Genomic DNA, 14,599 nt, shown 5'->3' with positions numbered 1-14,599 from the left:
TACCCTCACCTTAGTGAGGTAACACTGACAGGCAGATATACAATTATCAGTCTCACATATTGGTTTAAAGGTCCCATACTGTAAAAAGTAAGATTTTCAGGTCTTTTATATTATTAAGCAGATTTAAGTGCTATATAAATACTGTTAAACTATCAAAACGCTCAATATAAGGAGAAATACACACAGTCCGTTTTCAAAAATTGTGTGTTTGAAACAAGCCGTTAGGATTTCTGTCCATTTGTGATGTCACAAATATACAACATTTAGATCATTACACGGTTTTAAACATAAACATTCTAAATGTGTCCTTGTTTATTTCCTGTTGCAGTGTATGTAAATGACATCAGCTGAAAGGAAGTAAACATGGACCCAAGCTGTTGCCTAGCAACGCAATTCTGTTGAAATGCACTAAAACGGAGCGTTTCAGACAGAGGGTGAATACAGGTATATTCAGGCAGACAGTATGAGAAAAATAAAAAGGTTTTTGAACATTACAGCATGTAAACATGTTCTAGTAGAAACACAAAATACAAGTATGAACCTGAAAATGAGCACGATATGGGACCTTTAACCTGAGAAAAGGAAGTGTTTACCTGTTGAACTTGTATCAACAGAGGGTTTCAGGTTCACATCTTTCCTCACACTAACAATCCAAAACTTAATGAAGTGCCAGATTTTGTTCCTCAGAGCGGCTGAAAAGCGTGGAAACATTCCAACAAATGCCATCAAACATCAATAACGCAGTCTGGCTCTGGACCAGGTTTGGCTCTTCACATTCCCAAAGGGTTCAGGCTCTCCAATACATATTGTACCTGTGAATCAACACTGGACCGCCCACCCACCTGCTGCAGTCATTACTTAGACCAGACAGAGGCCTATAGACGGAGCATCGCAGGGCCCAGCGGTGCTTTGGAGACATAAAGGGACGCTTTTATTGTTTTCTGATAAATGGGGAAATGGACGAATCCATAAATCTGCCGGATTCATTCAGTGCCGCAGGGCTAAGTAATTAAACAAGTCATGTGCCAGTTGGCACAGACTCACCACAGACTCCCTTCCTCCAATTTATGGAGCCAGGCAAACAAGCGGGCAGCTTAATAATTTCCTTTGTTGCTGGTTAATTGGCTTTCTGTGGCGTCTGCCATCGCCATTTGCATTACACAACCAACACAGACACCAAGGAAGTCTTTGTGTTCCACCAAAACACGGCATCATCAACAAAGAGACACGACTTTTTGCCATCTGTCATGCAGGGAAATGCTTGAATGGTGGACATTATCTTAAAAATGTATTATAATATGAACAAAAACTCCACCATATTTAGAGGGTAAACTCAGCTCTGAGAACAAAACACACACACACACACACACACACACACACACACACACACTGAAACACAGACATCTGTTGCTGCTTCTGGGAGTTTTTATCCTCAGGAATTTTAGGTTAATTAAAATTCCTATTACTTGCTGTTTTTCAATTAAAACCCGGCTTCACCTTTACACCCTCAAAACCCAAATGTCCTTGTTTGCGAGCGTCATAATTCAGTTTAAAAAAAAAAAAAACAGTTCATATTGAGGTGACTCACCAGTCTGTTGTCAAACAGCGATCTCTCATTGGTTAATGTCCCAAAGATGGTTGGCTGAAGAGAGGAAAGAGAAGGTTCTGTTACTGACATGCACCAAAACATGGTAAGAAATCAGGAATCATCGGTATTGATTAGCAACATGTTCTCACACATCGAGTATATTGTGCTCATTTTATGCAACGAGGCAGGAAAACCACTCAGTTATTGATTCTCTAAGGAAAGCACAGGTGCAGTTTGAACTTTAAGGTTGGCGGTTCACAAACAAAATCATGGGAGGGAATGTAATGTGTACAAAGCAGAGAGGTCTAATGTATTGGGATGTTGGGACTGTTGCTCGCTTTAAAAGCACCGCAACGGACGAGAATGATTTGTGAAGTTGAAATGAGGAGTTATCTATATGATACCTCCTAATTTCACTAAAAACACCTAAATAAGGAAGCAACAGGCTGGAGGGAGATCACCAGGAGATCGCCTGAAAGTTTACATAGGCTACTGTTGGCTGTATTGTCAATTTCAGTAAATATCGCAGTATAAAACCGGTGTTTTCTGTTTAAAAAACACAAGCGTCGGAAGAGAGCAAGTACTAGTCTGATCTTGAACGCACAGCTGATAGGTAGCCTACGTGGTTTGTTTACATGGCGTAACAGAAAATGCATATTTAACGGTGTGTGGACAGAGAGTGTTCGATGTTATTAGGTTATAAGTAAATAAAAAGACCAAAATCGATCTTCTTATCTCATGATATGGTTACGAAAAAGTTACTCCTCCTTTTTCGTGCGTTTTCCTACGAATGTCCAGCAATACGTGTGTCAATTTCCGCTCGTTACATGCATACAGTCTTTTCAGGATAAACTTCTGTCTTCATAGGAAACAGCTTACTTAGGTTTAGGCAACAAAACTATTTGGTTAGGTTTAGGAAAAGATCATGGTTTGGCTTAAAATAACTCCAGTGGCGTAACTTAAGTAAAGAAGTTACGTTACAAATAAATCAACGTTGACTTGTGGTTTCACACGGGACATGAACGCCGCTCTCCTGGGTGAAAGTCTGGTATTTTTAGACCTAACCATCCACTCCGACCTCCTCCCTACGCAGCGCTCGCCGCTCTTTATACTTCCTGGTTACACACAAATTGATTTTATGGGATATACACAAATCACAGTGCATTACTTTCGGAGGTATAGCTATGAACGGTGTATTGGAGCAGCCTGACTGGCTCATGATTATGGGGATTACACATTAATTGATTTTGTGGGATATCTCTCTGAATTACAGTGCATTACTTTCCGTTGGTGTAGTGTGTATGTATGAGATGAGAACAGCCTGATAAATGCAACTAAATAAGTTTAAAAGTCACAACTGTTTTAGGTGAGAGGGGTTTTGGAGAAACTCAGACTCATGACCTTCTACAGTCCCTGCTACCTTGCCCTTTTGCTGTACCTCAATTTATTAAATATATGTAATAAATGTCAACACATAAGTCTGAGTGACAACGGGAACAGTGTATGACCTGTCTTTGTTGTGACTAGACCTCTCCGACAGTACAAAGCCATATATTATCGACCCTCTACTGAACAACGGTCGCTCCCGTCTCAGCCAAGTCTGTCGGACATAACCGAACCAACGAGGTAAAACAAATAAATCTTTTGGCAAGAAGCGGCGACCGAGCACAAACCTGCTGAGCTGTGGGCATTGTAACAAACTGACGGCACGGGGAGGAAAATAATGACGGCAATAAAAAAAATCCACATTTATAGCGGCGGGACAGGTGCCTTTGCCGAGAGTAATGGTAGTCACATGCGTTTAATGTGGACCTGGATGTGGGCGGCACGCGCTCGCTAATTAAAGCTGAAGTTCTAAATACAGAAAGAGCCGACGGAGCAGAAATAAGTGCTTCCCTTCGCAAGTCACACGACGACCCGATGCTGAACAAAGAGACACACCAGCCGGATCTCAGGTGGTTTTACCTCCACATAGTCTCCACATGCAGAGGAATGACTGGATTAAAAAGAAACAGGGCGAGCTCTCCGAACCAAGCATGTAATTAACGGTGTTTGTCCCGGCGTTCAGAGGCGAGGAGATGAGACTATAAACAAATAGGAATTATGGAGAGCAAACAGAAGTGATTTTACAGACTGTTGATTCAGCTCTCTTGTGATTAGTACCCACAACTCTTGAGTTTTACAAATTAATCACGGAGAGAACTGCAGCCAGAGAAATAAAAAGGTACATATAACTATTTATATGCATAAAATGTTAACTCTGTATCTCCCTGAGTCGGGATGAAAAGTTTCAAATCTCCTCCCTCTTGTCCAGCAGTGTGAAAATAAGTGAAAATGACCCTGCAGCAGCGCCCACTTCTTCCATGTGCTGCTGCTGTCAGGGTGGGCATTCGCTCAACTTTAATCTCCTCAAGTTGAGCACTGGCAGGGATTTATGGGTAAAAAGCCCACAGCTGCATGCTGTTGCATAACTCAGCCCTATTAGCCAAACCTTTCTCTGTGACACAGAAACAGGAAATCAATGGGAAAGGCCACTTTGATGCCGCCAAGATAGATGTTGTTTGTGTTCTCCTTTTGGAGAGAGGTAACATGTGAGTGTGTGTTCGATATGGGCGTACTTTTATGTTGTTTTTTTTAGGGCTGCCAATCGATTAAGATATTTAATTGCCTTTTTATCTGTTCAAAATGTACCTTTAAGGGAGATTTGTCAAGTATTTAATCCTCTTATCAACATGGGAGTGGACACATATGCTGCTTTATGCAAATGTATGTATATATTTATTATTGGAAATCAATTAACAACACAAAACAATGACAGATATTGTCCAGAAACCCTCACAGGTACTGCATTTAGCATAAAACAATATGCTCAAATCATAACATAGCAAACTGCAGCACAACAGACAACAACAGCTGTCAGTGTGTCAGTGTGCTGACTTGACTATGACTTGCCCCAAACTGCATGTGATTATCATAAAGTGGGCATGTCTGTAAAGGGGAGACTCGTGGGTACCCATAGAACCCATTTACATTCACATATCTGGAGGTCAGAGGTCAAGGGACCCCTTTGAAAATGGCCAGGACAGTTTTTCCTCACCAAAATTTAGCATAAGTGTGTTGCGTTATTTAGACAAGCTAGTATGACATGGTGGGTACCAATGGGTTCTTTAGGTTTTTCTAGTTTCATATGATGTCAGTATCTTCACTCTAGCTTTAAAACTGAGCCCGCTACCACCTAAAAATAGCAAGTTGCGTTAAAGCGTTAAAGAAATTAGTGGCGTTAAAACAAATTTGCGTTAACGCGTTAACTTTGACAGCCCTAATATATTTGTATGTAATCTGCAGAAAGGGAAAGCTTGAGGATGTTTTTACTGAATAATTGGGTCAAACATATGATGTAGTGAGATAAAAAAAAAAGGAAATTATCTCTTCTCAGGAAATGACTTGCCTGATGCCGTAATAACGTATAGAGGAAATCCTCTCAAACCACATTAGTGAAAAAGAGGGATTTAACTGATTAAATCCTGGAGGTTGCGAGTCGTCTGCATTATCTAGCCAGAGGATCAAGAGATCAACTCATATTTCACAAATTCTGAATGTAGCCTCCTGTTACTGTACGAGCCATTAGACAGAGCTGGAGCACACCATACAGTACTGGCATGAGTGAGGCACGTAATGACCGATATAATTTGGATAAAAACCAGCAGGACTGGTCTTGTTCAGATGTGGCCTCCTGCGTCGGCGTGACCGGTGTAATCTCGGACCTTTCTGACCCTCTGCTGTGCCAGCGTACTAGCTGTTCCCTAATATCACTTATCCTTATTAGGTATTAATACAAGCTGAGTTCTATGAATAATTTATGGGGTAGTGCAGAGACTAATTGAAAAGAAAGAACAGATTGTGCAGGTCATTGGTTCACTGTGCTTTTTTTAGGAATCATGAGAGCGAAGCAGTGTGGACCGCTGCAAGAAAAGTCACGAGGTTATTTGTTCAGCTACTGGCAGGGCATCCATAAACAGGCCTGAATATCAAATAATCCTATTTGAGTAGCAAATCCATTAACGCGATTATACAGAGAAATGTGGAGTTTCTGTGCCGCCTACAATGTCTTCAGAACGCCACATCAAACTGAAGGCAGTAATTAGCAAATGTTTTCTTGAAATATTGCCTTGTATTCTGTAAGAAGATGATGGTTAAACTCTACTTCGCTTCACAAATCTAGTCATCACACCTAGGAGTATGTAATAATACGTTTTTTTTTACTTTAGTGCTTTACATACAATAAAACCCAAAAGCAGCAACAATTAAAAAAGAAAAGAAATAAAAGGTAATATATGAGGTAAACTAAACACACCAACAAACAGAGATACAATTTAGAACAGTGTGCTGAAAAATTATAAAAAAACGGAGCCTCTGTGTTGTTGTTTTATAAATATAGGCCTACCTCAACCCGTTCTGCGCAACGTGATTGGTTGATGCCTTTATTTGCGGTTCGTAAGCTTAGAAAATCAACCAAAAAAAAGAAAATTTGCACTCTGTGTGAAAGTATTCAACAGTTTGAATAAATACACTGACGTGAAAAAAGCCTTAACAGGTCCTTCAAGAGATATAAGAGAAACGCAGGAAAAACAAAGACCCCTCGGCGATTCCAAACTCACGAACCACGGTACAGAGGGAGTGATTTGTATAAAAGCCTGTTTATAAAAGTGTGATTTAAAAGATGGAACTGATTCTGCTAGCCTAATTCCTCAGGCAGTTAGTTCCAAAGTACCAGCAGTGAATAAAGAAAGCGCAGTCCCCTTTAGTCTTGAGTCTAGCCCGTTAGACAACCAAAAGGTTAACAGGTTAAAGGCCAAGTTAAGACCAACTAGAGCCCTGTTGTTTCAACACTAATATCACTGCAGACTAAAGCTGAAAGTCAATTAATGAATTAGTCGATCGACAGAAAAATAATAGGCAACTATTTTGATAATCGATCAATCGTTTCAGTCATTTTTCAAGGAGAAATAGAGAAATGTTTCCAATATTCTCTGATTCCAGTCTCTCAAATAAGAAGATTTCCTGCTTTTCTTTGTCATATATCATTGGAAACTAAATATTTGTGGATATTTGGACTTTCAGTCGAACAAACCAGACATTTGAAGATGTCACGTTTGGCTCTGTGAAGTTGTGATAGCCATATTTTTGACGTTTCATAGACTAAACAATTATTGATTAATTGATAATAAAAATAATGGGTAGCTGCAGCGATATTGCAGACGACTGTTGAGCTTAATGTTGAGGAGTTAGAGAGAGAGACTGGGAGAAAGAGAGTAAAACAGACAGAACGGATGAGGAAGCAATAAAGGAGCATCTAGTGAGCAGAGAAGCCTTTAGAGCGTCCACTCAGCACTTTCCTCTCCAGTCATAAGATAATTGCTTTGGGGACTTGGACCTCAAAGCAGTGCTACTACCTGTGACCTCTGACCTGTGACATCTTCCAACCACAGAGCTGCTGATAGAGGATGACCACCGGGAGACCTCTGATCTACGACATCTGGGTTATTATCTTGATGACAGGGACTGGTCTGAACTGGAGGTGACCCAGTAAAGCTGGATTTCCAGGTTCACAACCAAGCGGAGACTTAGAGCCTTTGACCCCGCTGACCTCTCCTCTTCATCCTAAATGATTAGTCCTGTAAAGTCAAGTTGTACTCTGTTGTCCACATATGTGTTAATAATCACTTTTTCTGACTTCTCCTTTAAATCTACATACTAACCCTGTTGTGTGTATAAAAAATGTCCCTTATATAAATGACCGGAAGTAAGAAAACAGGAAGCAGAAAACGCTTTTGTTTTTGGTTGTGTCGAGAAGGTAACCCACAAATTGCGAAATATGATCTGAGATCTTCAAAAACTCTTGTGAGGTTGTTCCAGCGGCTGGGAGCGTAGTAGAGTGCTCCAGGGATGACATTGTTGTAGGCCAACCTGGAAGTTAGCATCTCCCTGGTTCCCTCAACAAAAAGTCAATGGGATTTCTCCATTGGGTTTTGGATTATTGTAGAAAATAAGCCCTGAAATAAGCTCAAACTAACGTTTATGAGACTTACACGTTTTGTTCAGCAAGAATGAACACCACTTCTATGATTTTTGAATGCAATCACCAGAAGTAAAAAGCTAACATTAGGCTATAAACAAACTACACCACGGTTGCATGAGCGCGAGTAAACACAACGAGGCTGTGAAGGAGGACGAGTCGGTGTGATGACGTTTAGTAGTCTCATTTAGCCTCATGTTAGCAACACATAAAAGCTTAAAAATTCACGAGTGGGATATTTATTAATGTATATCGTAGAACAAAACATTAAAATCTTTTCAGCTTGTGTTAACCACAGACTTTATTTCAGGCATCTAACTAAAAAGCCATTCAAAAAAACATTAACTTCCAGACGAGGGAACCAGAAGTGCTAAAATGATAACTCATTTCTTCATGATTTCCTCATTTAACTCATGACTCATTCCTGTAGCACTCTATTGCCACTTTACGTACCTTTGTACAGCTTTTGCCAAAAATTGCGTTAGGACATCCTGCAGAAGTTGCTACATATTGAAGTTAAATCATTAAAATGCTGTTGAAACGATGGTTATAGAAGCTAGATGTGAAAAAAAACTCTTCAACATAATTGAGCCTAGTTTTAATGGACGTCTGCGGGTCTTCTAACATGGCAAAGCCCATTGAGTTTTGACTGAATTCCCTGTTCCCAGTCTAAGTTGCTGGTGTATGACAGTGATATCAGGTTAGCTAATTCAGATTTAAAATATCAAATAGCAGTAAAACCTGAGCTGCACTGTGATCAGCTGCTCCAACAGCTTCTTTATAGCACATAGAGAAGCTGTTGTGTAAGAATATTTGGAGGCCGAGCTGTTCAGTACAGATTTAGACGGGTATGTGGAGGACCTTTCACTACAAAGGAACTTCAACTTATGTAACAACGACCATCTCAGAAAGAAGCAGGCAGCCTCTGCCAGCACAGATTATATCAAGAGAACACACTGAAAAAATGTAAAAATCCCCAAATACTGCGCATCTGAGGCTCCATTTATGATGCCGCTGAAATAACTTAAACCTTCAGTTTATCCCAAAGCAACTTCAATTTTCTTCAACTTTAACTGACCCTTTCAAGACTGATATTTTTTGCAGTGCATGAAATCCTGAGAGGATTTAATACATCTCACGCTACCTGCACAAAAATACGTTGATCCTTGATAGCGTGTCATGTGATGTTGTTACAACACTTGGTCAAATTTTATGTAATTCATGAACAGCTGTCCCAGTTTGAAAAAGACTTGTGGAGCATGTGACTCGGTCCGTCACTCACCATGAACCAGGTCATGAGCGAATCAGGCCACGCTGCTGCTGAGTGATTGGGTATTTATAGCCAGTTATGTTATTTTGATATCGGTCAGAGATTGACTACTGTACCTTTCAATTGCTTAGAATGACGGTAAAATATGTATATTTAAATCACAAGACTTAATAGACACAACTTAATCAAAATGAAACATAAAATCCATCATATTTGACTAACTGATCGAAGTATTTTCATCATATATTCATCATTGTGTTATTGAAAAGCTGATTTCATGTCAGCAGTAATTCCATTTCTCCTGCTCCTGTTACTGTCCTTAAAGATGAATAAAAAGAATCCACTTTCATTCAGAAATATTTGATTTATGGACATCAATCTATTAAAACAACAACTGGACAAACTTAAAAACCAAACTTATGTTGAAAGACCAGAAAAGGATGCAGAAACTAAAAACACAACATGTTGCTCAAACTCCTCATGTTTGCATGTTTAAATCAGAATGTAATTAATCAAAGTGCCGCTTGTCTCTCTGAGCTTCGACTCTAAATGCCCTCTACGGGCTCAGCCTGAAATAACACCGAGGATCAGCTCTTTCAGAGGAAACGTAATCACAACAGAAAGTGTTTATCTTGTGCTATAAAATGAAAACAAAGCCGACTACACAATGTTTAAATTGGAATATAATCTTGTGGGCTTTAATGCGGAGATGGCATGCATACCGTAGGTCTGGGAGGAAATTAAAATGGAACCAGGCCTCTGTAGAGGAAGCAGATTCGTCAATCGAGAAGGAAAAAGGGGGTCACTGACCAATCGTAGGTGGTGATGTTTGCTCTGCTGGTGTTTTCATCGTGTCTGGCTGTTTTTATCTGTTTGGGTATTTATTTTATATAATACCCACTGACCAGGCCGCGGTATCTGACGAGTTGGGAGAACAGGTTGATTTCTACTTATTGTAGAAAAACAAGTTCCTGTGGAGACAAATATACCCAACTACTGAAGTCTTGATAATTATATATATTACACAATATGTCCCTTTCTGAAGAAAACAGTACAGCCTGAACCAGGAGAGCTGTCTTGTGATATCGACCCAGGACATTGGTGTGATAAATGGTCTTTTCCCATGAAATATATCTCCAGTTTCTGCTGACTTGAGGTCTGCGGCGGTTTGTCCTCATAACGTTAGCTTGTGTTTATCGCCTGGAGAATTCCCCAACAGCCATGAAGCCATCAGTCTTCAGAGAGGAACAGTACCAGTTCTGTATCCGCTGACTCTTTACCAACTCCATCCATCACAGAAAGGTTAAGTTCTCAACATTATATAACAGCTGAAATGTCAAACCTGCACTTTATTCCTGCTTCAAAACAAACCTTTGTGTACAAACTTGAAATATGAGGTGTTTTCCAGCAGTGACCCACGAACACACAAACTGGTGAGAGACCACATGATGATTTTTTTGTTTCAGGCAGTTCTATAAGCATGGGGGAAAGCTACAAACACATTAATATAAGCACTTTAGCGATGTTGGCATTCACAAAATAGCTGTAACATTAGTAAAACGTTTAAGTTATGTAAAAATTGGATCTAAAACAGTTTTGAGCAGATCCTGATTTCATGTGAACCATTAGGCTTTTGCTTAAACTATCTTTATATGACAATTAAGGCTGTCAATCGATTAAAATATCGAATTGTGATTTATCACAAATTAATCGCACATTTTTTTATCTGTTCAAAATGTACCTTAAAGGGAGATTTGACAAGTATTTAATACTCTTATCAACATGGGAGAGGGCAAATATGCTAGCCTTATCCAAATGTATGTACATATTTATTATTAGAAATCAATTAACAACACAAAACAATGACAGATATTGTCCAGAAACCCTCACAGGTACTGCATTTAGCATACAAATTATGCTCAAATCATAACATGGCAAACTGCAGCCCAACAGGCAACAACAGCTGTCAGTGTGTCAGTGTGCTGACTTGACTATGACTTGCCCCAAACTGCATATGATTATCATAAAGTGGGCATGTCTGTAAAGGGGAGACTCATGGGTACCCATAGAATCCATTTTCATTCACATATCTTGAGGTCAGAGGTCAAGGGACCTCTTTAAAAATGGCTATGCCAGTTTTTCCTCGCTAAAATTTAGCGCATGTTTTGAGCGTTATTTAGCTTCCTCAACGACAAGCTATGACATGGTTGGTACCGATGGATTCGTTAGGTTTTATAGTTTCATATGATGCCAGAATCTTCACTCTAGCTTTAAAACTGAGCCCGCTACAACCTACAAATCACAAGTTGCGTTACAGAAGGACTATTTTCAGAGGTGGATTAATCCACATTTGGTGCTCTAGTGAGTATTTGTGGCAGCAGGACGGTGTATGTGGGACTGAGTCAAAATAAACAATAGCGTGTGTGTTTGGATAACAATGAAGGTCAGTTCATATATCATAATTGGTTTTAGTCATTTCATGGGTTTGTTGACAATAAAAAACGCAGTGGAGGCACTACATACTGTACAAACATACAAGCAGCAGGTTCAGGCCGGGCTGCGCTATCAACATCTATTCAACATGTTTACTTGGCACAAGAAAACCAGCATTAAAGAATCATCTCCGTGTCAGTAGCACTCCTGGGGGTTTCTGCAGACCTGGCCAGAGAGAGAGAATAAAAGCCCAGCGCTGACCTCATGCTTCTCAAATGATCAACGCAGGGTGTCTTTGCTCCGCTTTGATCCTGGATGAGGTAACTACAAGAGATACACACCTCCGAACCCTCAATGCCCAGCGACCTCACAGGGCCGCTCAGTGAAACACTAACCACCGGATTACAGACTCACTCAGGTTCGTTTAATACTCACCACACTGATAGAGGGGATTAGGAGAGAGAGAGAGGTGAAAGATGTGTTTGTCTGCATTCTCAGACAGGTCGTGATCAGCTGAGAGAAACAGGAGCCCGAGTAGCCAGATTATTATTTACAGGTTCTACAGATCACATTTTGCCGGGTTAATTTGGCCCAAACTGATGGGTTAGAAAAAGGTTTGCAAGTATAAGAATTATCTTTTTGTGCTAATGAAGGTTTTCTGAATCTAGTTATATGATACTATAGATAAAGAGGATGACATTGAACAAGAAAGGGTAAGAGGAGAGAGAGAAAGGGGGGAGGATGGCAGTCAAACACAGAGAGAAGATCAAAGCAGTGGCCTCCAGTGTTCAGTCAGAGTGTGTGTGAGTAAATGTGAGTTATACCATCTTCAAAGACGTTCAAACTGGTGCCCCTGCTGACCTCATGAGGTCTTCTACACACAAACTTTCTGATTCACACCTCAGAGTAGTTGACAGAGAGCTATCTCACAGATCAGGTATCTCTTTGTGACACGCTTCTGTTTGCTCAGACCTTTAATAAATGCAAATATAAATGACTATAGGAAGATTCTTTTAAAGGTTTACCTGTTTGGTGATACATAAACACCCAAATCCTCTCCAGTGCATGCTAAAGGGCTAGAATACATTTATTATGAGTGACATACTTCTTTTTGCATGCATGTGAAAATTGTATTTATGGTGGAAAATGCATTCTTCTAAAAACTAAATAGTATTAATGATATAGTAGTTTATACAACTCATCACTCAACAGTGAATGCTATAGTGGGACATACATTTCAGGTTCATACTATATATTATAATTAGGTAACGTAGAAACGTGAAAGTCTCTCTCCAGAGCCGGTGTTTGGTTTGTCTGTTCTGGGCTACTGTAGAAACATGGAGGACTCCGTGAGGAGGACCCGCTCCTTATGTAGATATGAAGGGCTCATTCTAAGGTAACAAAAACACAACGATTCTTAGTTTCAGGTGATTATACACTAAATAAAACATAGTTATGAATATTATATTACACACGGTTCCTTCAAACTTAATTACTGTTGAATCCATCTTCCAGCTGTGAACCATAAAGTAAGCAATCTGCCAATCTGAAGAAGCGTTGTACAGCGTATAATTGTATAACTTCCACCTTTATTATTCATATTGGTTATGTTGAGTTTGGTGACGTCACCTCACTGACAGCGAGAATCCACCCAACTTCAACCTGAGCAGAAGTCTAAGCTTTGTTTATAAGGTGAATGAAAATGAGGTGTAATGCTGCATGTAAATCTTCTCTAACACTGCAGCAGGTTATCAGCAGGCAGCGTTTTGTGTGCACTGAGCAACTCTGTGGCATGTTATGTACAGTCGGCTGTGTGTGTGTGTGTGTGTGTGTGTGTGTGTGTGTGTGTGTGTGTGTGTGTGCGTGTGTGTGTCCTGTTCCTTCAGCGTGGAGGACACAGCAACTCAAAAGCAGAAACAATAAGTCTTTTAAGGTTTCAAGTGTTTACCTACCCGCTGTTTGGAGGAAGGCCTCAGACCGAGGTGGGGTTGGCTCCGACACTGCAGGGAACGGAGAGGAGACAAAACTGTTAGGGAGGATATCAAGGACACAGTATTTTTCTGTTTTACACACAGTTCTATCACCAGTTAACAAATACTTGGGATGCAGTTCACCCACTGGGAGAGTTAAAATACATTTTTACATAAAAGGTTGAGAAGAGAATATGATAGTTTGAAACTAAAAAGTAAAGTATAAGTCTATTGGTGGTTGGGATGCTTTGAAGCCAAGGGAAAAAAAACCTTGGTTTAGAATTAATGTGATTTTATCATGTTTTTATGATTGTATAAGTTTAACATGCATTGCTGTCTGCCAGTGTCTTTTTTGATACTACCACTAGAGGCCACCAAAGTAAAACATCTTCAAATACTACACATAGAGCTTTTAATCTGTCCTGGGGTTTTAGACTGCAGCAAGAGGTAAAACACGAGGAATCACAAAAATCACCAAAAACAAAAACACACTTGAATTCTAAATTGTCTGTTTTATCGTAGAGTTTGAGGTTACAGCTTGTGTCAATGTTCGCCACTTCCTTAAACCAACCAACCAAATCCATCATGGCTGACTGTGGTAGATGGAGACGTGTGTAAAGTTAACAAATTCACACTAAAACAGACCTCTCTGTAACGATGATTCTCAAAATCACAGAGACTCACATTAAAAGAACTAAAGTTAGCTATGAGACTCCATGTTTCATTATAGAATTGCTGCTTTTTGCTGCATCAACACATATCAACAACGGAAAATAGGACAGTGGCGTGTCCAAATGTGAAATTGTGCTTCAATCTGCAATGATCATCGACTATAAGAAGTGGACGTAGTCACCGTGATGTCACCCATTCGTTTGTGGACTATGGTTTTGAAGCCTCGAGTTCGGCATTTTGAGAAGTGACACCAGAGGGTGGAGCTAAGTACAACCGAATGCTGAATAAGATATTTTCAGACAACCAAAATGTTATAATTAACTTTTATGAACTGAAAGCACACTGTGAAAGAGTTAAAGTTGTAAGACGAAACATTTTTTGAAGCCAGCATCTAATAACATTAATTTTACTGGTTTCTGCCTTCTTAATCTGATTTCTGTAGCTTTCTTTATAATTGAAGTGCTATACAAATTAACTTTATTATTACTATTACTATTATTATTATTATTAGTGGACACTGGTGACACTGGCTTCAGCTTTCATCATCATGTTGGTGGCCTCTTGGAATAATAATAATAATAAGGCCAGAC

At 39.7% G+C, this 14,599-nt stretch overlaps 1 protein-coding gene across 1 annotated transcript in view; it reads right to left on the bottom strand.

The window, feature by feature from the left end:
• rasgef1ba (RasGEF domain family, member 1Ba) overlaps positions 1 to 14,599 on the bottom strand; it is a 128,402-nt gene that overhangs the window by 95,803 nt on the left and 18,000 nt on the right. The window contains exons 2-3 of the mRNA XM_037776999.1: positions 13,320 to 13,367; positions 1,589 to 1,642 (exon numbers count right to left, since the gene is read on the bottom strand). Of these exons, the coding sequence (XP_037632927.1) occupies positions 1,589 to 1,642; positions 13,320 to 13,367 (102 nt within the window). The remainder of the gene's footprint in view (positions 1 to 1,588; positions 1,643 to 13,319; positions 13,368 to 14,599) is intronic.

This window comes from Sebastes umbrosus, chromosome 8 (genome assembly GCF_015220745.1).
Source record: "Sebastes umbrosus isolate fSebUmb1 chromosome 8, fSebUmb1.pri, whole genome shotgun sequence".
Lineage (NCBI taxonomy): Eukaryota > Metazoa > Chordata > Actinopteri > Perciformes > Sebastidae > Sebastes > Sebastes umbrosus.
The sequence above is the reverse complement of the archived record's forward strand: the minus strand, read 5'-3'. Positions and strand labels throughout refer to the sequence as shown.